This window comes from Nicotiana tomentosiformis, chromosome 4 (assembly GCF_000390325.3).
Source record: "Nicotiana tomentosiformis chromosome 4, ASM39032v3, whole genome shotgun sequence".
NCBI classification, from domain to species: domain Eukaryota; kingdom Viridiplantae; phylum Streptophyta; class Magnoliopsida; order Solanales; family Solanaceae; genus Nicotiana; species Nicotiana tomentosiformis.
Genome location: NC_090815.1, coordinates 100,101,727 through 100,124,916, shown reverse-complemented (window position 1 = coordinate 100,124,916; position 23,190 = coordinate 100,101,727). Strand labels below are relative to the sequence as shown.

Sequence of the window (23,190 nt, the reverse complement as noted above, 5' to 3'; positions counted from 1 at the left end):
CAGTACATCCCTTGATGGATGATGAAAGTGGTTTTCTCCTGATCCTCTTCTTCCATGAGTATCTGATTATAACACGAGTAGGCATCCAAGAAGCTCAGTAGTTCATGCATGGCCGTTGTGTCGATGAGTTGGTCAATATGGGGTAATGGAAATGAATCCTTGGGGCATGCTTTGTTCAGATCTGTGAAATCTACGCACATCCGCCATTTCCCATTCTTCTTTTTCACCATGACCACGTTGGCGACCCATTAGGGGTAATTTGATTCCCTGACAAAGCCATTTTCCAATAATATTTCCACCTCTTCGCGCACTGCGTCATTAATTGTGGAGTTGAACTTACGCCTAACCTGCCTCACTAGGGGTGGAATGGATCGACGCTTAATTTGTGCTTGGCGATTTCCTTTAGGATACCTGGCATATTTGCATGGCTAAAAGCAAATAAGTCTGCGTTAACAGTTAAGAATTGACGAAACTTACCCGGTTCCTGTAGTTTGAAACCGATGTAAGCTTTCTTGTTATGGTCGTTGCTATCTAATTAAATGGGGTCGAGGTCCTCTACGGTCGATCTCGCAGCTTCGATCTCATCAGGGTCTCTGATGATGTCCTAGTTGTCATCACATATCGACCTCAACCTTGTTGAGATCTATGCCTTTTTTTCTTTGTCCTTTGTTTGTTGAGTGACCGTACAGTCTAGAGCGATGCGGTAGCATTCCTGGGATGTGTGTTGTTTCCCTCGTATACTGAATATTCCCCATGGAGTTAGGAATTTGATGACTTGGTACAAACTGGAGGGGATGGCTCTCATGGTGTGTATCCATGGTCGTCCTATTATGTCATTGTATGTTGTGTCTTGGTCCATGATATGGAATGTGGTTTCCAGAGTGAAGCCACCGGCTAGGACGATGAGTGTGATCTCGCCGGATGTTCGCTCAATTGCATTGTTAAAACCCGTTAGTGTGATGCATCGCGGTACTATCTTATCCTCGAGCTTCATTTGTGCAAGTACTCGAGGGTGGATAATGCATACGCCGCTTCCATCGTCTACCATAATGCATCACATACCGGTATCTAAATTTTGTAAAGTGATAATAAGGGCATCATAGTGAGGGAAATCCAAACCGTTAGTGTCTGACTTATCAAAGATGATACTTTCTTCGAGTTTATCATACCGTTCATGGGTGATCGACCGTTTGAGCTTGTGGGTTGTGGTGAACTACACATTGTTGATAGAAGCATCGTCGCTGCCGCCAATGAGAGGGTTATTTCTGCGGTCCTTGATGTTGTTCACGTCCTCTGGAAAAGTTGGTCCTTCCCCGGTCGCTCAACAACTCTTTGAGGTGTCCCTGTCGTAGCATGTGTTACGACCTCTTTCCTTAGGGCGATGCAATCCTCGATTTTGTGTCCTTGCTCTTGATGCAACTCGCAAAAGGTGTATGATTTTCTGGTATTTAGGTCGAACCTCATCGTTTGTGGCCAGTTCACCTTCGGTCCAAGCTTCTCCAAGGCGTAGACTATTTCTGCAGGTGACACAAAAATTGTGAGCGGATAATAAAAGGGGCATATCTCTTTCGTTCTGGTAAGTCCCTGTTCTTGATTGGGGCGGCCCCTCTTTATTGCGGGAGGAGGACGCAATGGCGATTCTGACATATAGTAGATGTTACTCCCGGTTGGGTCGTGAGGCTGCGAGATCTCTCCTCATATCATTTCTTCGATCTTTTCTGGATTCGGCTTTCACCGAGGTTAGTCGATGGGTCACCCATTGAGATCGTCCTCGTATACTCGGAATTCAGCGCAATATGTGGTGTGTATTTCATCCCAAGTGGTTGAGGGGTACCTCATAAGCCAACTTAGTAACTTTCTTGTTGCCCTCGAACCATTTTTGCTCAGTCCGTTTTAAAAAGTTGAGACCGCCATCCCTTTCGATACATTCGGCAAGGCCATTCTTACTCGACTGAACCGAGCGAGAAAATATTTCAATCCCTCTCCCGGAGATAGTTTAATAGCAAATATGTTATTTAGTATCGCCTCTGCCTTTTTGGCCCCAGCATGAGCCGTTACGAACTTATCGGCCATTTCTTCGAAGTTTTCAATAGAACGCGCAGGCAGTTGTGAATACCATGTTAATGCTCCTCCCGTGAGGGTCTCGCCCATTTTTTTTTTAACAAAATAGATGATACTTGTTCCTTGGCGAGGTCATTGCCTTTCACGACGGTGACGTAGTGAGTCACATGGTCTTTGGGGTCGGTCATTCCATCATATATTTTCAGATATGGCAGCATTTTAAAGGTCTTTGGTATGGCATGTGGGGAGGCATCATCACTGTACGGTTGCTCGATGAACTGACCGGCATCTCTCTTCGGCAAGAGCTTAGGGGCGCCCGGTATCTTATCGACCCTTTATTGGTGTTCTCTCATTTGGTCCCGAAGTGCTTTGTTCTCATTTTTCATTTCCTCCATCCTTTTCAAAATGGCTGTGAGAGTATCGTCACCTGCACTATTAATGACATTGTGAGTAATACCTGTCGTTGGAGGAGGAGGGAATTGATCATGCTGCTCGTCCGCTGGTGGTATAACGCAAGTCCTTGCGTTTTCTGCAGCCGTGTCCCGAACGGGCTTATGGAGGACGTTGGTTAGTGTGTCAGTTAGCTAGGCCTCAAGGAGCTTTTTTTTTACTGCTGGTGGCGCCTCCTCCACCATGGATGTGGAGGCTCCCTTACCGAGAGATTTTGTGATGCTGCAGTGGGGAAGGGGTGACCCACCTCGCCTGGGGGAGGCATTGGGCGTTGCGTCCTCGTCCACTACTTCAGAGCTCTCATTGATGATGTTCATGAGGTTGGTTGGGAGGTCACTCATTATTCTCATTATTTCTTCTCTATTACCTGCCATATTAGATTTGTGTATACAAAGAGAAAGGGATCTTGTTCTTTTTTTCTTTTTTTTTTTTTTTTTTTTTTTTTACGTTAGTGATTCGTGTTAGTTATAGATCTAGAGGAAACTAAAAATTTAACTAGAAAATACCTACAGACGGCGCCAAATTATTTGACCAATAAAATCAACTTCTGCTTAAAATGATTATATTTATACAATAACGGGTTAAACCTAGTTAATGATAATATCTCTAGATGTGGATTCTAATAGAATAGCTAACGTTTAGATAGGTCTAGTAGAGAATCGACAGTAGCATTCAATATAGGTTTCGAAAGATATCTGTATTAATGGAGAAGTACCTAGCAATAAATAACAATAAATGATATTTAAGTAAATAGGAGGAGTGGTTCACCCAATAAATAATGAGCTAGGTGATTATTCCTCCTGACAATGATGAGTGACAGACATATCTTAGAACATTCGAAATTTCTCGGATCTGATGGAAAAGTGTAGAATAATATGAGCAAGAATTTTGATAAAAATGTAGTCTTTGTATCTTTACAAGTGTGTGTGTGTGTGTGTGTGAGAGAGAGAGAGAGAGAGAGAGAGAGAGAGAGAGAGAGAGAATCTTTTCAACAAGGTTTGCTCTTATCACAATAAATATCACATGCCTCTATTCATTAGCGTTTTTCCTATTTATATGGGACATACCCTCAGTAAACCCTAGTAGTACAAGTGTAGAGAATATCCAATGGAATATTCTCCTTAATTCCCTATTCTAATAAACTAGCCGTGACAGCTCTTTTTGCGATGCTCGACATCAACCATTATTTGCATCTCGGCCATGAGCCTTGCTATCTCCTGGTCGACCTCGGATGACTCTTTTCTCGATGTTATTTTGCCCTAAGTACTGAGACAGATTTCGACCTATACACTAACATTCCAAAGTGGTGCATACTAGTAGTTGTTAAAGGGGGGAAGCGAAAAGGAACCATTAGGTAGGAAGCAATATTTGCTCATCCCCCTTCCCCCAAATATACACTTGAATGTGGATAGAAGGAAAAAAAATGATATGGAAAAATTGCACGTAAAATTTTATGGTACAAAACAAGAATTTGTTATTGTGGGACCAAATACATGTTGCACTATTGCAGTCTTGCTACACGCGAAATTACGGCTCGTCTTACATTACAGTTGATGGTGTATGTGTAGTAAGTGAATCATATTTCTATATCGTAAATTTTAACTTACATCATTACAAATAAAAAGTAAATTTAAGTTCAACAATGAATGCAGGAGAACTTTTAACAAAAAAAAGTTCTTATGTTTGTTTAGTTTGCTTATCTTTTAGTGAAGCTGTTTAGAAAGAAAGATGTGCTATCATATAATACTAGTTCAAGAATTTGAACTTACTGATAACTTTGAATAATCCTTGCTGAAAGATGATTCATTAACAACAACAGGAAATAGTTTGAAGATAATTGGTGATACTAGTCCAACAGATGTTCTTAAGATTTTAAGCTATCGGACGGGATTTACATCATAAGATAAAAACACTTTGGACATAAGATTACGTACAATTTTATTTCTGAAAAAATTGTTAATGTAACTTAGCTTACATCATTTCAATATTAAATACTATGTAAGTTAAATTTAGTATTTAGGTAATTATGTAATTTTATGCGCTAATGATATAAAACGTATTTGCATAATCGCATATAAATATCTCTACTAGAATGTAAAAAGGAGAATTTGCATTATTTTAGAGAAAATCAAATTACGCAGAGTACGTAACATTTTTACATCATGAATACATAAAACTAAAACAAAAATAATAGCACATGCCCATTCACCATTATAACTCCAATATACGTTGATGTTTTGGTGAGAGGCAAATAGGAAAATAAAATATGACCTATTTCTCATCCTACCAACTATTCCATATGAATTTTTTTCCCAAGATCTCCAACAATATTATCCTAATTTCATAGATTTTTCAATTCTTAAAGATCTTACCTATTTTCTCTGGCATACTCTAGTCTTTTTTATTAATCTAATTAATAACATACCAAAAAATGAATGGTGAAGAATTTTGAACAAAAAAAATATCTTATTTATTTAACTTTCTTATCTTTTTCGAAGCTATTTTGGAAGAAAGACTAGTTTTATGAAACGGGTGATGCGCGTGTACCATATACCAATGTATAAATTTGTAAAAATTACATAAATATATTATTAAAATTTTATTTGAGTTATAAAATAAAATTTTAAAAATTAAGCTTTTAAAAATGACGAATATTAATCCTATTTAGTCAATAAAGTAGCGGATATTCTAATTCAGCATGATAACGACGTAACCAAGATATATATATTTGAAAGCTTAGGGATGATCTACTACTTATCCCCTTCTTTTGTTTTAGACTGATCTACTATGTATCCCCTTCTTTTGTTTTAGTTTCGTAGCAATATAATCGTCTAGGTACCATGTACTCTAGAGACGTCAACTATAAAAAGAAAAGAATTAGCGACGAATAAGTTTTATATTTACATAATAAAAATTCATCGCTAATTCTATTTAGTGGAGATAACGACATATTATCCAAATTCATATTAGCCAAGATGAATTTTGTAGCTAATTTCTATTTTTTTAGTAAAATTATGTAATAAATATTTTTAGTAAATATTAATTTCTTTTTACCAAAAGACAAAGTCATTTCCCATCTATTTAACGGGAATATGCATTAAATTTTCAATGGTATTTCTAACTTGGTTATGTTTCCTCCTCAACAAATGATAAATTAAATTTTTATCACAAATTAATTATTACTATTTTTTTCAACAATAATTACTATTTTAAAACCTAATGGTAGATATTCTTTCTAGCATGTCGTAGTAGATTCTAAGAGTAGAAAAGAAACGGAGTAAACAACCAAGCTTTGCCTATATTTTAGCAAAATTCCAAATTCCAAATCTCAAATCCCAAAACCAATTCAATAGTTAATTTTGGACCAAAATATCACTATTACATTTTTTAAAAATTGCCCCAAACTTTTATATTTTATAAAAAAGCTCACCATTTATTATTTTGTAACAATATTGCTTTGCCTTCTCGGTCACCTATAGTGTATCATGTAGTTCATTATAAAAATAATAATTTTGTATCAAATTTATTTATGTTCAGGACTATGGTTTGCGATAATATAATGAATGTTATTGATAATAGTACAATTGGGTATTTGTGATAATTTTTAGAACTTGTGGGTATAAGTCATGTTTCATATTTTTTCAAAATAAATTTGGGAAATATGTTTTGAAAACTGATGTCCAAACACGTTTTTATCTTCAAACCAAACTTCACCCAAATCAAATTTTTCAGAACAAATTTGGAAATCTATGGCCAAACGCTAGCTTATTAAAATCTTAAGAACAACAAAAATTTCGTATGAAAGGATTAAAGAGGCAAAATTGGTCCGGAATGAATAAATACAAGGACAAAAAACAAAAGATTTACAAATCGGCGAGTTCTTGTTGGAAAAGAAAATTTCCCCCTAATTTTTTGCATTCGTTTTTATTTTCATAATATTTCGTGCAGCCTTATTAGGAAAAGATCTCCAATACATAATTTTAATGGGAACAAATTTATTTGATTTCAACAGTTTTATGATTTTACAAATTTATCCAATGCAAAATATATATTTTTAAAGGGTAAAAAAGGCGAACGACATTTTACTAAGTGCTTTTGTGCTTTTAATATAGTATATACTAGTTTTTATGAATGTGCGTTGCACGTTGCTAATGGCACATAACGATTTAGGCAATTATGTATATGAAGCATCATGCAATTTACTTAATGAGAGAATTATATAGAATACAACAATCATTCAATGCCGAAAAATATCATTACATTAGCATAAGATATGAACTCAAAATGACTGGACAACATCATCAAACCTGCATAAACGATCACTTTAGTCGGGTTAGTTAAATAATATAATTATATACTTATAGTATAAAGATATGTATTGTGATGATTTCTTACCTATGACTTCTTTATAGACGATGTTCTTTGTGTATGTTCCTTTCTGACGCTTTGGTTGTTCTGTCATGACCAAAACTTTTATTATTGATAAAGATATTCCTCTTGAAAGTGCAACATATAGTTGTCCGTGCGAGGAAATATGTTGCGACAGATACAATCCAACATTTGGAGTTATTTGTCTGATGGTAAGCACCCTCCACTTCCAACCAAGAAGTTGAGTTCGAGTCACCCCAAGAGCAAGGTAGGGAGTTCTTGGAGGAAAGGATGCCGAGGATCATTTGGAAACAGCCTCTCTACCCCAGGATAGGGGTAAGGTCTGCGTACACACTACCCTCCCCAGACCCCACTAGTTGGATTATACTGGGTTGTTGTTATTGTTGTTGTTGTATTTGGAGTTGTTTGCCCTTATACTTTATTTATTTTTGCTAATCATTATAAAGTAAAAATTCTTGTGAAAGAAAATTGATATATGTTTGTAAATTTTGTATAATGCATTATTTTGCGTACCTTTGTGACGAAATAGGCATACTTGTGAAAACTGGAATTTTGCATATTCCTAAGCTACAGTAATTCGTTCAGTTACATGGCTATTTCACCTAGAAGAATCCTAAAGTATTTTGAATTCTATGATAATTTTCCTAAGTCCAATTCTTAGGTAACTTTTTAGTACATTTGTTACGATCCAAAATTTTCACCTTTGAACTGTGATGGCGCCTAACATTTCACTTGCTAGGCAAGCCAATGTTAGAATAATATTAACCAATAACAAAGAACGATTGCGGAAGTAAAGTCTGAAATATAGTGAATAATTCATAAAAATAACGGTGTCTAAATACCATCCCAGAATTTAGTGTCACAAGTGCACGAACTTCTAGAATAATACAAATAAGGGCCTGAATAAGATAAAGCTGTCTGGAAATAAACACACAGCTAAAGTAAAATAGACGGGGACTTCAGAACTCCAGATGCCATGCAGTTATACCTCAAGTCTCCTCTGAGTAGTTGAAATCCGAACAAGTCTATGGTACGCCGCTGGGACCAACTCCAAAATCTGCACAAGAAGTGCAGAGTGTAGTATCAGTACAACCGACCCCATGTACTGGTAAGTGTCGAGCCTAACCTCGACGAAGTAGTGACGAGGCTAAGGCGGGTCACTTACATTAACATGTACGCAATATTAGTAACAACAACAAATAATAGAAATAAATCAGGTAACTCATTTATAATAATTGAAGCCAACTTAGCAGTCATAACCAATTATCATTTCCATCAATTTCCGTTGTAGCGTGCAACCCGCTCTCACAATATATTCACATTCAATTCTGTTGCGGCGTGCAACCCGCTCCTCCAATATATTCATTTTAATCAAGTCTGTTGCGGCGTGCAACCCGATCCTCCAATATGGACTGTTATATATATATATATATATTTAAATAAGTCTGTTGCGGCGTGCAACCCGATCCTCCAATATGGACTTTTAATAAGTTTGTTGCGGCGTGCAACCCGATTCTCCAATATATATATTATAATCAATTCTGTTGCGGCGTGCAACCCGCTCCTCCAACATATTCATTTACCAATTTTTATAGAAGAAATTTTCACAATAAATGCAACAATTAATATAAAATTATAAGACAACAAGCATACAATAATTATGATTTAATTATGAAACAAACAAAGACAAATAGCAAATTATTATAAAAATCATAGAGAAAATAGGCAGTTTAATATTTAATATGCTAAATGTCAAATAACAATTAAGACACATAATTCAAATAGCATGTAACAATTAATGCAGGAATTCAAGAATTAATATTTGACAAAGAATAGGAGAGAAATAATTATTATAATAATTAATTCATGATTTAAAACGATTTATGATTTTTCAAGTAAGCATGCAAACAATTAATTTGACGACGTATAGACACTCGTCACCTCGCCTATACATCGTTCACATGCAATTCACATAACAAATAATTTAAGGGTTCTATTCCCTCAAGTCAAGGTTAACCACGACACTTACCTCGCTTTGCAAATTCCAATCAATTATTCGACAACAGCTTTTCCTTTTAAATTTGTCTCTAAAAACTTCAAATCTATCCATAAACAATTCAATATACTCAATACGAATCATAGGAATTAATTTTATATGAATTTATTAATTTTGCGGATAAAAATTTAAAATTCATTTAAATATTTGACAGTGGGACTCACATCTCAAATCCCGGAAAAACTCGTGAAATCCGAATACCCTTTCCGCTACGAGTTCAACCATACAAAAATTATCCAATTCCGATGTCAAATGGACCTTCAAATCTAAATTTTTCGTTTTTGGAAAGTTTTACAAAAATTCTAATTTTTTCCATCTAAATCCGAAATAAATGATGAATATAGACATGGATTCGTGAAATATAATCACTTTTGGTTATAGAACACTTACCCAGTTCGAAATCGTAAAAAACCTCTCAAAACTTCGTCTTAACCGAGCTCAAAATGACCAAAATGAGTAAAAATGTCGGACTCTTCGATATATACACTGCCCAGTCATTTCCGCACCTACGGTGTCTGGGCTCGCACATGCGAGCTCGCATCTGCGAGAAAAATATCGCATCTGCGAAATGGGGCTGCCAGGCGAGGCCTCGCATCTGCGGAGGACAAATGCGCAGCGGGTGCGTGCAAGTTTCCGCACCTGCGGACCTTTGCCCAGCCTGCCCAAGCCGCTTCTGCGATGGAAGGCTCGCTTTTGCGAGCTCGTACCTGCGGTCAAAAATTCGCAGGTGCGATTACAACAGAAGGCAAAAATTCAGATTTTGCTTAAGTCCAATTCTTGTTCCAATTTCGATTCGAGTCACACTCTGGATACTCGAGACCCCGTCCAAATATACCAATAAGTCCCGAAACATAATACGGACTTACTCGGGGTTTCAATTCACGTCAAACAACATCAAAATTACAATTCACATCTCAATTCGAACTTTGAGTTTTAAACTTTTTCATTTGCAAAATTCGTGCCAAAACATATTAAGTGAATCCGGAATGACTTCAAATTTGGCACACAAGTCCTAAATGACATAACGGAGCTATTCAAATTTTCAGAATCGGATTTCGGCTCCGATATCAAAAGTCAACCCCGTGATCAAACTTGGAAATCTTTAGCCTTTAAATTACTAGTTTCTGTTAAATGGTCATAACTTGAGTTAGGGACCTCCAAATTAAATTTCAGGCATACGCCCAAGTCCCAAATCACGATACAGACCTACAGAAATTGTCAAAACACTGATCCGGGTTTGTTTGCTTAAAATGTTGACCAAAGTCAACTCAGTTGAGTTTTAAGGCTCTATTTCACATTTTAATCCATTTTTCACATAAAAACTTTCCGGAAAATTTTACGGACTGCGCACACAAGTCGAGGAATGATAAATAGTACTTTTCGAGGTCTTAAAATACAGAATTAATTATTAAATTTAAAGATGACATTTTGGGTCATCACAACATTTTTGTACATCGACATAATTTAATTGTAGAGGAGCATAATAGACGGTTAATATTTTGAGAATACTTTTGTGATTCGATATTTAGCGTTTTAATATACTAAATGTTAATATATGGAACAACTTATCTCAAAATACCAAAAACCATAACTCAACCATAGTCCTCAAAGAAATATTACAGATTGTTATTTCCATCATATAAGATATCTTGCTAACCTTCTTCCTGAGGGTCTTTGCCAGGAAAATCTAAATGAAAACATTCCTAATCTTATGTTTCTTTGTCCTAGTGAATATCTCAAACTACATGGAATATCAAAATTTTATGATTAGAAAAAATTTGAAAAAGCAAAAATATAAAAGAGAAAAACATGATAAATTGTAATCATTAGTAAGAACATATAGATAATTAAAAAAAAACATAACAAAATTATTAGCATGAAACACGTGTAATCTGTAAAGAAAATTGAAGAAGCGTTTATATTAGTTGTCCTATTTGGACAAAACAATCAGTATACAAACACAATTTAGCATGAAACACAATGCTTATTTGATAATTTTTGTGACTGTTTTTCTTAACTAATATAGTTAACATAAGGAGGTATCCTTGTGATTGAAGTCTTACATATACTCAAATTGAATTGGATGGATTTAGTTGATCGCTTTATCAGAATTCCACGATCAAATTCCTATTCTATTACAACTCTTCATCTTAGTGGGTGTATTTTCAGTTTTGTCCATTTCTTGTAAAGATTACTATAAATAATTAAGGGTATAAAAGTATATCAATATTTTGATGATATTTTAGTCATTCAATATTTTAGCTTTCAGCATTCGTGCTTTTATAATAATATAGATAGATATAGATATGCTATCACGAAATTGAGTATAATGCTAATCCAAGAATTTGAATTATTGATAACATCGTATGCCTCCTTGCTTAAAAGATTATGCATTAACAAAACAAAAAAATTCAAATGACAATTTATGATACTAGTGTAACAAATTTTCTTAAGACGATTTAAGCTATCCGACATGATGTAGATTACGACAATTTCATTTCTAAAAAAAATAGATTAATATAATGTAACTTAGTTTATATCATGCGATATTAAATATTTAGGCTAAACTTAGAACATGCATAACTACGTTAGTTTTGGCACTAATAATATAAAATATATTTACACAATCATATCATTTAAAATAAATGACATATAACATTTACACATAATGTGAAAATAGAACTTATATTATATTAGAGCAACTCAAATTACACTAAATGTCTAAATTTTTACATCATCAATACATATAGCTAAAACAAAAATAACTGGCATGTGTCCATAGTAACTCCATCAATATAGATTGGTGTTTTGGTGAGAGAAAGTTGGAAATTCAAATATGAGCTTTTTCTCATCCTACCAAACTATTATGGTAATTTTTTCAAGATTTCCAATAATATGTATCCTAAATTTTCAATTCTTAAAGATCTTACCTATTTTCTGAGGATACTTTAGTGTCTTTTATTAATCTAGTTAATAACATACAAAAAAATGAATATTGTATAGGATTTCAAAAAAGAATCTTATATTTATTTAATTTGCTTATCTTTTGGTGAAGCTATTTTGGAAGAAAGATGTGCTATCACCAAATATAATATAATATTAGTTCAAGAATTAAGTTATTGTAACTTTGTGTGCCTCCTTGCTAAGAGATGATGTATTAATAACAAAAGGAAAATTTAGAAGGACAACGACAACAAATTTTCTTAGATGTGTTTAAGCTATCAGACAAAATATAGATTTTACATACGCAAAAAGATTTTAGACCCAAGATTACGTACAACTTCATTTATGAAAAGAAGTTGACATAACTTGTTTACACCATTTCGATATTAAATATTTAGGTTAAATATGTCGATACTAATTATGCATAAATAATATAAAATATATTTACGTTAATCGTGTTATCTAAAAAATTTGTATATAAACATCTACACTACAATATGGAAAAAAGAGAATTTATGTTATGTTTGATCGCCAAATTAATTAAGTTACATTGAGAATGTAAAATTTGTACACCATCAACTCATAAAACGAAAATAAAAATAATGGCATGTGTCCATAGTAACTATTCATATGCGTTAATTTTTTTGTGAAGAGGCATATTTGAGTTTTTTCTCACACTACCTTACTATTCCATCATCATTTTCCAGATTTTCCAATAATATTATCTTAATTTCCGATAAATTTTTCAATTCTTAAAGATCTTCCCTATTTTCTATAGGAAACTTTAGTCTTTTATATATATTATATAAATCTAGTTAATAACATACGATAAAAGATGAATGTGCTATCACGAAATATAATACTATACTAGTTTAAGGCTTAATTTATCGACGAGTTTGTACCACCTTGCTAAAGGATGGACGTATTATCACACAAGAAATTTTTTTGAATGACAATCTAATCGTGATAAATTTTCTTAGGAGCGTTTAAGCTATCAGACAAAATATAGATTACACACAAAAAAGTTATAACCTAAGATTACTTACAACTTCATTTATGGAGAGAAGGTAACAATGCTTGTATCATTTATATATTAAACGCTTAGGTTAAAATTAAGGCTTGCGTTTTATGCACAAATTATATAAAAATATTTAAGTATTAATGTCAAAGTGCATATACACATCTATATTAGAATTTGAAAAATATAAAATTATATTATATTAGAACGAATCGAATTACACAAAGTATATATAATATTTACACAATGCATAAAATTGAAACAACAACGTAACATCATGTCCACAGTTACTTTATCAATATAGTACTCATATTTTGATGAGTGGCAAATAAGAAAATCACATGAGCTTTTTCCCAACCTACCAAACTATCCCATCATAATTTTTCCAAAATTATCCAACAATATTATCCCAATTTACCATAGATTTCCCAATTCTTAAAGATCTTACCTATTTTCTCTAGGAAACTTTAGTCTTTTTTATTAATCTGGTTAATAACATAACATACCAAAAAAGGAAAAGAAAAGATCAAAGGAAGCCAAAAAAACTGATCCCAAAGGAAACTCACCACAACGACAAAAACTGAGAATTTCTTTTCTTTTTTTGTTAAAGGCCAATAAAAATCAAAATTTGAACACGAGTCTCGTTTACATATACGGCTGTTAAACGGATCTAGACAGATCATCATGCAAAAGCTCTTAAAATGTCATATTTACCCTCCACCCTTTACCCCAAAGCTCCGCTCTCCAATCTGGTATTCTCGTCATTTCACCAACGTAAATAAGCTAAAATTGAAGGGTAATCGCGTACATCTAATAGGTTTTTTAAATAAAAAAGTGATGCCGTCAGATTAAGTATTAGCCGGAAATTTAAAATAACGGTGATCGGCGTAAAGTCCGGCCGGGCACATGGGCCCTTGTATTTTCCTATAAATAGCCCCCTCCCCACTCTTCTTTTTTCACTTTCATTCGTTTTCTCTCCTCTCTCTCTCTCTCTCTCTCTCTCTAAAACTCTGTCTCTCTCGACAGCTCTCTCTACAAATATACAAAGCGCACCACCAACTATAGAAAACTTACGAGAAATTTATTTATTATTATTCTATTATTAAAATTTGTTTATTATTTTAATTGTTTTTTTTTCTTCTTTTGACTCTTTCTAGATTTCGTGGTGCTGTTTTGAGGTACTTTTCCCCTCTCTCTCCGCTCTCTCTCTATCTCTCTTCTCTCACACACACTCTTTCTCTCTCCACACAATTTGATTAATAATTAAATAATAAAGTAAATAAAAATAGATCGAAATAATATGTAGAAAAAATAGATCGAAGTAGAGACTATATTGGCTTTGATCTGGGGTTTAATGGATATGATGAATTTGGGAATTTCTTTGGTAAATTGACTAATGGGTGATATTAATTAATTTGTATAATAAGTTTTTTGATTGGTTGTTCGATTCTTGGAAACCCTAACTAATTGCGAATTTGTAAAGATTGGCTTATTTGATGGCTTCTTTTGGAGAATCTCTGGTAGAGGGTCAATCTGGTACTAATCTAAAAGGGGTGCTAGGGGTGATTTAGTTGCGTAATTAGTTGTTAGCTGTTTTATTATTATTATTATTTATTTATTTATTGTGTACTGTGTGCTGTTTTGTCACATTGGTTGGATTTGTTTTTGATGCCTCATTTATATTCTGCTGTAGTGGGTAACTATTTTATGCCATTACTTAATTGTATATATTAATGTGTGGGGAGGGAAAGCTACGACTGTTTATGTGTTATTGGAGCTATTTGATGAGTTTGTATCGGTGGATGTGGGTCGGTCGATTGATAGAGGTGAAAGGTTGAGGATAGAGTTTGTTAGATATAGTTTTTATTGGGGGAATATGGTTTTATCTTATCTACGAAGTCATAGATATCTTGTAGTGCTATCAAAGTATGTTAACATACATTTTTTGATGTATTTGGATATAGATAATTTACTAAAATGAAAAGTCGCGTGTGTAATAATCTTGAGAAGAACTTGTACTTCTTTCGATGGAATTTGTGTAATTGATCTCGATTACCCGCTTTCCTGTCTTCTTAGTCTTGTAGCTGTTTTTTTAGAAGGGCCTGTAGTTGCCTTTTCCCTGTATTTGGTTGTTGAGGCTCATCTGTAATTGCTAGCGTGGTGTTTATTTCCAGGGCTCGAGCTTGGCGTTGAATTTAGTGTCTGTTGGGTTTTCTTTATTATTTGGTTGATTTTGACGCAGTTAATCTTTGTGATAATGTAACATCAATAAGATTTAAGAATTTAACACAGAGCTTATGTTTACTTTTTTCTTTTGATTTTCCTTTTTCTCCTGTAAGAAGAATTGCTGATTAAGATATTAATTTGATCGTGCAGGCTGTAGCTATACATTCCTGATTTAGATACTGCGGCTGTAGCTGTGAGTGCTGACCACTACTAAAGCACTTCATTTGCTTCATGTTTTTAGTATTCCAATTAGACGAGGATGTTGTAAATCTAATGTTCTTGGCTGGATTGCAAACCAAAGTGTTTGATGCTGTGACTTTTTTCCTTTAATCAAGTTTGTTGCTTTCCCCAAATTGCAGAGTATTTCTTGCTTTTAATGTTCTGTGGGAAATAAAGAGGTTAGAAAATTTGCCCATAGCTCTGTGAGAATTAAATATTAGCGAGACGTGGTGGTATAAGCTCCTTTTATTCAGTGTATATGCAATTATATTGGAGATGGGTTCTAAAGGAAGGCTGTTGTTTGATCTTAATGAACCCCCTTCTGAGGATGACCAGGACAATGATGGTGTCCTCTGTTTCCAGCCCCAGAGAGCAGTACCCTCTTCTAGTACCAAGACTTCTGAGTTTTTGGCATCCTCTGTTGATCCTCCGGGGATAGTAAACAATCATGCTTTTTCCCATGCCTCTTCTGTTTCAGGTTTTCAGCCCTTTGTACGGTCAAAAGGTGCAGAGGCATCTAGAGCTCCTGAGGAACAGAAGAGTGCTGGGGCCATAACTTTCAGCGGTGCTTCATTGTCTAAATCAAGTCAGGAACATGTATTGAAGGATGTGCTCCAGCCAGATCTGAACTCTCTCGATATGCAAACGGCTGAAAAGGAAGAAGGTGAATGGTCTGATGCAGAGGGTTCAACTGATGCATATAAAAATTTAGGCATCAATGATAAGTCGAATACTGATGTTGATAAAGCTACGCAGGAGAAATCAGCAGTTGAGCCAGTGAATAATAGTGATAAAGTTCGCTCTGCCGATAATGCTTCTCAGGATAATGAGAAACGGAATGGTGAAAATTCCAATATTTCTTCTTTAGAATTAGATCCAGATACAAATGACAGGAAAAGTAATAGTAGCAGAAATTCTGAAACCAGTAATAAAACTGATATCGCCATGGATGGTCAGGAGGATTCTGGCCAGGTGCCAAAGCATAGAGAGATTAGAGGTGCTGAGGCAATTCATGCTTTAAAGTGTGCTAACAATTTTGGTAAGCGCCCTAAGATTGACCAACAAAAGGAAGCGATGCTGGGAAAGAAGCGCAGTAGGCAGACGATGTTTCTTGATTTGGAAGACGTTAAGCAGGCAGGTTCAATAAAAAGTGCTACGAGGCGGCAAAATTTTCCAGCACCTATTACTCGTATTGTGAAAGAGTCGCGTACTGTTCCTCCGCCTGCTGAAAAGAATGGGGAAAAGCAGAGTCAGCAACTTGTTAAAGATATAAAACAAAACGAATCAACTAATGAAGGCAACTATCCTATGGAATCTATTGATTATAAATCTGAATCAAGTGCTGATGTGAACCTAGCACCTCTAGGTCGTCCTAGACGGATGAATAGTTCGATCGACCTCACGCCTGAGGCTCAAACATCACCTATGCCTAGACCGAGTTCTTCGAAACATCCCACAGATCCGAGACAAGGTAGAAATTCGCAGGTCCCTGGTAGGAAGCCTGCTCTGACCAGTCAAAGTTCCATGGATCCAAAATTGGGAGCCAAAAAACCTCCGTCCAAGAAGCAACCTATAGTAAGTAGCCAGTCCCAAGATACATCTGTAGAACGCCTTATCCGGGAGGTGACGAACGAGAAGTTTTGGCAACATCCAGGTATTGTCCAGTTCCACTTATATTATCATTCTCATCATTGTTGTTATTATTGCGACTGTTGCTGATAGTACTGCTTCATTAGTTTTTTCTGTCTCGAACTTTTTATTCTTTTCTGTGCTTTTAAGCAACGTGACATAGCTTATGAACCTTTCCCTGATGATTTTTTTGTTTTGTTTTGTTGGGTTGGGTTGGGGTGGGGTACATCCAGTTTTCTAATTGGAGAAAGGCTCCAAATTAGGTTTTAATAGAGAGCATTGGTCTTACTGTCCTAGTAAGGACTGTGATATGGTAGATAAGCATTTATGTTGTCGTAGATGTTTAGTTATTTCTCTTGTTAGAGATCAAGGATCAAAACTTGCATTTCCCTAGAATATTGTTAGAATGAGTGATGTGCAGCTTTCTCACTTTTTCTTGTGCTCTGTCATAATGAGCATGTCGTCAGATAATATGAAACCCATTTCTTTTAGGTTTTACTTCAAAGAAGCAAGTATTTGTTCTTGCTCAGGTGGTCATTCAACATTTGGTTAATCCTTTAAACTTCTTTTATGTTGTATTTTTCATTTTTCTGAGAATCTGAGTGACTGGACCACACATCAGCTGCACATTGTCACATCTCTTTCTATCTCTCTCTCTCTCTCTCTCTCTCTCTCTCTCTCTCGTATGATATTTGAGTTTCTCTATGAAGGCGTATGTTTATTAAATGATATATGCTTTGTACTGCCACTTTCTTCTTCTAGGTTGCTGTAGTGGCCTATATATAGCATCCGGTTTTATGGAATGCTTCGTGAGGCAGGATTTACTGTTTTAGTTTATTGAGTGGTGGTGTTCCCTTTATATTACTCAGGCCCATGCATACCAAAGGGGATCCTCTAGCTTCATCTGGTGGGCATCACAATCATCAGGATAGCTTGTGGGATGGAAGAATTATTTGTTTTCTCAAAGTTAATTATATGATTATTAGTGTATTTTTCATGGTCTCCGTGGCTAACCTGTTCACATGTACCAGGAGAAAGCATTGAAAACATTTTCGTGTTACTTTTTTTTAAAGGTGCTCTGATTTGCTCCTCTGAAGTGCCGTATTAGGCATGTTAGTAGCGACTAGCATTGTACAGCTCCTTGAATTTCTAATTTCTTTTTTCAATTTCTTATTTGCCTTGTGTCAAAAGTGTTGTGGTGCATAAAGTGCGATCATATGGTGTATTATTAAGGAGTGAACTTCTCTTCATGTCAGATGAAACGGAGCTTCAGTGTGTTCCCGGTCACTTTGAATCTGAGGAAGAATATGTTAAGGTGTTTGAACCTTTGCTCTTTGAGGAATGCCGGGCACAGTTGTACAGTACTTGGGAGGAGATGGGTGAATCAGGAACCCATGTGAAGGTCCATGTTAAAAACATTGAACGGCGAGAAAGAGGTATGTTATGGCAACTTTATTTATACATTTATGTTGTTTTATTCTTTGACTCGGATATGAGGGACAACTTTTTATTATACCAAATCCATATTTGGGAAGCTATTCAACTTTTTAATGTCGCGTCTTCGCTTTTGAGCTACTCTGCAGGATTGTTTTTTCATTTCAATCTCTAGGATTTCCTAGTTTCCCAAATATCAAGCGAGACAAAATTTTACTGTATCTAGGATAACATAAGTGTTTGATTGGTCCATACATATAGGTTAGAACGGCTCCCCTCCGAATGAAAGAAAACACACACACAAAAGAGAAATTCAAAGAGTGGGGAATCTGTGGTCGGCCTAGCTGGATTTCTTGTCCTACGTATCTAATCGGCACTGCGTTTTCCTCTCCACAGGATGGTATGATGTAATCCTTATTCCAGAATGTGAGTGGAAGTGGTCATTCAAAGAGGGAGATGTTGCAGTTCTCTCAACTCCACGTCCTGGTTCAGGTTGGTCTTATAACGTTTTGTTGGAGTGTATGTCAAATTTCCTGTGTTTCTTTTTCTTCTTAATTTTAGTATAACTTCTAAACTTTGTATCAACGAAGCAGTCCGATCACGGAGAAGCGGAACCTCAACATTTGGGGATGATGAGCAGCCTGAAATAACTGGTCGTGTGGCCGGTACTGTGAGACGACACATACCTATTGATACTCGAGATGCTACTGGAGCCATCCTGCACTTCTATGTTGGAGATCCGTATGACACCAACAGGTCAGTGATTAGACTTTTAACTGCTTCACCTTCCTTGAATAATGAGCTAACATCTTGGTATTTGTTCTTTCAGCAATATTGATAGTGATCACATACTGCGGAAACTACAACCAAGAGGCATCTGGTTTCTGACTGTTCTGGGTTCTCTAGCAACGACCCAACGAGAATATGTTGCTTTACATGCATTTCGGCGTCTTAATCTGCAGGTTATATCTAAACCTAGCTCTTGCCCAGAATGCTTTTCTGCTATCTGTTTAAATAAAGAACTATGGTCTTTTGTGCAGATGCAAAATGCAATTCTTCAGCCAAGTCCAGAGCACTTCCCTAAATATGAAGAGCAGACACCTGCAATGCCTGACTGCTTTACGCCAAACTTTGTTGACCACTTGCACAGGACATTCAATGGACCGCAGCTAGGAGCAATCCAATGGGCTGCAACACATACAGCTGCTGGAACTAATGGTATGACAAAGAGGCAAGATCCATGGCCTTTTACTCTAGTTCAGGGGCCACCTGGTACAGGTAAAACACACACAGTGTGGGGAATGCTGAACGTCATTCATCTTGTTCAGTATCAGCACTATTACACCGCATTGCTCAAGAAACTTGCTCCTGAAAGCTATAAGCAGAATAATGAGAGTAACTCAGATAATGTTGCTACTGGATCCATTGATGAAGTCCTGCTAAGCATGGACCAGAATCTCTTCAGAACCCTCCCAAAGCTATGCCCAAAACCTAGAATGCTTGTCTGTGCTCCTTCAAATGCTGCAACCGACGAGCTTCTTGCACGTGTTCTTGATCGTGGATTCATCGATGGGGAGATGAAAGTTTATCGGCCTGATGTTGCACGAGTCGGGGTGGATTCCCAAACGCGTGCTGCCCAAGCAGTCTCTGTGGAGCGGAGAACTGAACAGCTTTTGATGAAGAGTCGTGATGAAGTTTATGGGTGGATGCACCAGTTGAGAGCTCGTGAAGCTCAGTTGTCTCAGCAGATAGCTGGCCTTCAAAGAGAACTAACGGTTGCTGCTGCTGCTGGTCGTTCACAGGGATCTGTCGGAGTTGACCCTGATGTTCTTATGGCTAGGGACCAAAACCGAGATTCTCTATTGCAGAACCTTGCGGCAGTGGTTGAGAATAGAGATAAAATATTGGTGGAAATGTCCCGCCTTCTGATTTTGGAAAGTAGGTTCCGTGGTGGTAACAATTTCAACATGGAGGAAGCTCGTGCTAGTCTGGAGGCTAGTTTTGCCAATGAAGCTGAAATTGTTTTCACTACTGTCTCAAGTAGTGGGAGGAAATTGTTCTCTCGTCTCACCCATGGTTTTGACATGGTAGTCATTGACGAAGCAGCCCAAGCCAGTGAAGTAGCAGTCCTTCCTCCCCTTTCTCTTGGTGCAGCACGGTGTGTTCTTGTTGGGGATCCGCAGCAGCTTCCTGCTACTGTTATCAGCAAAGCAGCTGGAACTTTGATGTATAGTAGAAGTCTCTTTGAGAGGTTTCAGCAAGCAGGCTGCCCAACTATGTTATTATCAGTGCAGTACAGGATGCATCCTCAAATTAGGGATTTTCCATCTAGGTACTTTTATCAAGGTCGCCTTACAGACAGCGAAAGTGTTGCTAATCTGCCTGATGAAAGTTATTACAAGGATCCTTTACTAAAGCCGTACATCTTTTATGACATTACACATGGTCGGGAATCACATAGAGGTGGATCTGTTTCATATCAGAATACACATGAAGCGCAGTTCTGTCTTCGTATATATGAGCATCTTCAAAAAACTTGTAAATCTGTTGGTGTTGGGAAAGTTACTGTAGGTATAATCACTCCATACAAGCTGCAACTTAAATGCCTTCAACGGGAGTTCGCAGATGTTTTAAATTCTGAAGAAGGAAAAGACATCTACATAAATACTGTGGATGCTTTCCAGGGTCAAGAACGTGATGTTATTATAATGTCATGTGTGCGTGCCTCAAACCATGGGGTAGGGTTTGTTGCAGATATACGGCGAATGAACGTTGCTCTTACTCGTGCAAGAAGAGCTCTTTGGGTATGTTATTTCGGTCTCCATTTATGCACATAATTCTGTATTCATATCCTCTACGTGCAAAGATGCTATGTACGAGTTAATAATAACTTACCCTTTATTGTTCTCTTAACAGGTAATGGGAAATGCCAATGCTCTGGTGAAATCAGAAGATTGGGCTGCATTGATTGCCGATGCCAAAACCAGAAAATGTTACATGGACATGGATTCTTTGCCTAAGGAGTTCCTGCTACCCAGGTCAGCTTCTCATGCTCCTCCACCGACCAAGATGGCTAATAATAGAGGTTTCAGATCTGGGTTACGGCACAGAATATATGATACACACATGGAGTCCAGGTCAGGAACGCCTTCAGAAGATGATGAAAAGCCAAATGCATTACATGTAAGAAATGGGAGTTATAGGTCTTCCAAGCCATCACAAGAGAACTCATTGGATGATTTTGATCAATCTGCTGATAAATCTAGAGATTCCTGGCAATATGGCATACAGAGGAGGCAAAATACAGCTGGAATTGGGAGAAGAGATCTGTAGCTGATGTCCGTGAATGTGTGCCATACATCATGGGGGCCAACCATTTTTGTTCCTGATGTTATGACTTGCTCCTGTCTGGGAGACTGGTTGATGGCATAGCTATGCATGCTGATCATATGTGCAAACTAAGGTTTATTTAAAGGACTTCTTGGTGATGCTGGAAGACTATGGCAGTAAGGAAGCATTTCTGTTCCTAAAGACTTGCTCCTCCTGGCTAGGACAGCTCTTGATGACGCAGCTGGTCAAGCTGGTCTTGTTTGCAGAATATGGTTTGAGGAAGGGAATTCTTGTTGATGAAGGGAATGGAAGGCTATGTTACAACAGAGAGATATCCTGGTTGATTATGGTGGTACTTGGAAGATTTAACAATTTCATGGGATTTTGAGCAATGGGGGCTCTCAGTCGTGGCTGAAGTTCTTTTGCTGTTAGGTTATAAAGGTACTTGTTTGAAACTTATGATGACTTGAAATTCTTGACTATATAGGTACAACATTCTCATTTCTTTGAGCTTTTCAAACAGAGCACTTAGCAGCTTGTCATCAAAGCCTCCATTGGGACAGAGAAGAAAGTTCATCCCAGCCAATTATCTTGGATACAGAGCCATATGTGGCTTAAAAATGTGAATTCTTCTCGTCAGAACCCTTTACTGGTTGCTTCTCTGTTAATGATATATTACCACCGAGACTATCCCAAGAGAGTTGGAGCTCTGTTAAGTAGTATGTCTGACACTGGCGTCATTTGTGCCATGTTCTGAATTTGAGCAAGACAACTAGTCCATGGAATGAGCCCAGGGCATTAAGAGAACTGAGCTGACCGTGTGGGGAAACTGTTTCAGAAAGTTACTGAATTCATTTAAGGCTGAGCATGGAACACTGGTGATATGGTAGCCTGTGAAATACGAGCTGATGAACAAATCAGGATGCCGTATAGACTGAGAAGTGCTGTTATTCGGTTCCTAAATGTTGCTATGGAGGCCCTTGGCAGATCCTGGACTAGTTCTGTACATATTCTTGTCAAAAGCACAATTCTTTTTATTAGGTTGTCTAATACTTAGGGATGTTGGAGAAGTTCACATTTTTTCCCTTCCCATAAGAAATTTTGAAGTTCATTTTTCATCTTTTCGCTGCGTTCTCCATGCTCAATGTATCTTAGTATGTTCACTACCTTGTAATGATATGTTTGTTGGTAATGTATGTGCATTCTTCGCTAGTAGTACTATTCTTCCCGCTGGCTGAAGAGAAGGGTTGTGTTGGAACGCACTTTGATTAGTTACTTAAAGGTTTAGCCCCAAGTGCAAACCCTAGTAATTCAAAGGTTGCCAATCAATGAATTTTTGAATTGTAATTTGTATGTATTAAGGTGCGGCGGGAGTAGATTAAATTGTTGAAGTTTGGGACATACTGTTTTATCCTGATATCCAATAATTTGCCTT

The 23,190-nt window shown here is 36.6% G+C and overlaps 1 protein-coding gene across 4 annotated transcripts; it reads left to right on the top strand.

Moving 5' to 3' along the window:
- The first annotated feature begins 13,880 nt into the window (after positions 1–13,880).
- On the top strand, positions 13,881–22,970 carry LOC104089340 (probable helicase MAGATAMA 3). 4 transcript variants are annotated; one of them, XR_684733.4, is made up of 9 exons: positions 13,881–14,095; positions 15,294–17,016; positions 18,248–18,427; positions 18,822–18,917; positions 19,019–19,181; positions 19,255–19,387; positions 19,466–21,229; positions 21,342–22,196; positions 22,279–22,970. XR_684733.4 is itself a non-coding variant. In XM_033654320.2 (8 exons), the coding sequence occupies exons 2-8, from the start codon at positions 15,639–15,641 to the stop codon at positions 21,756–21,758; spliced, it is 4,131 nt and encodes a 1,376-aa protein (XP_033510211.1). In that variant the 5' UTR covers positions 13,881–14,095; positions 15,294–15,638; the 3' UTR covers positions 21,759–22,970. The 4 variants fall into 4 exon arrangements, 2 of the variants coding, with proteins under 2 accessions (XP_033510211.1, XP_070056165.1); XR_011415543.1 differs by having other exon boundaries at positions 21,342–22,202; positions 22,281–22,970; XM_033654320.2 differs by having other exon boundaries at positions 21,342–22,970.
- Positions 22,971–23,190: the final 220 nt, after the last annotated feature.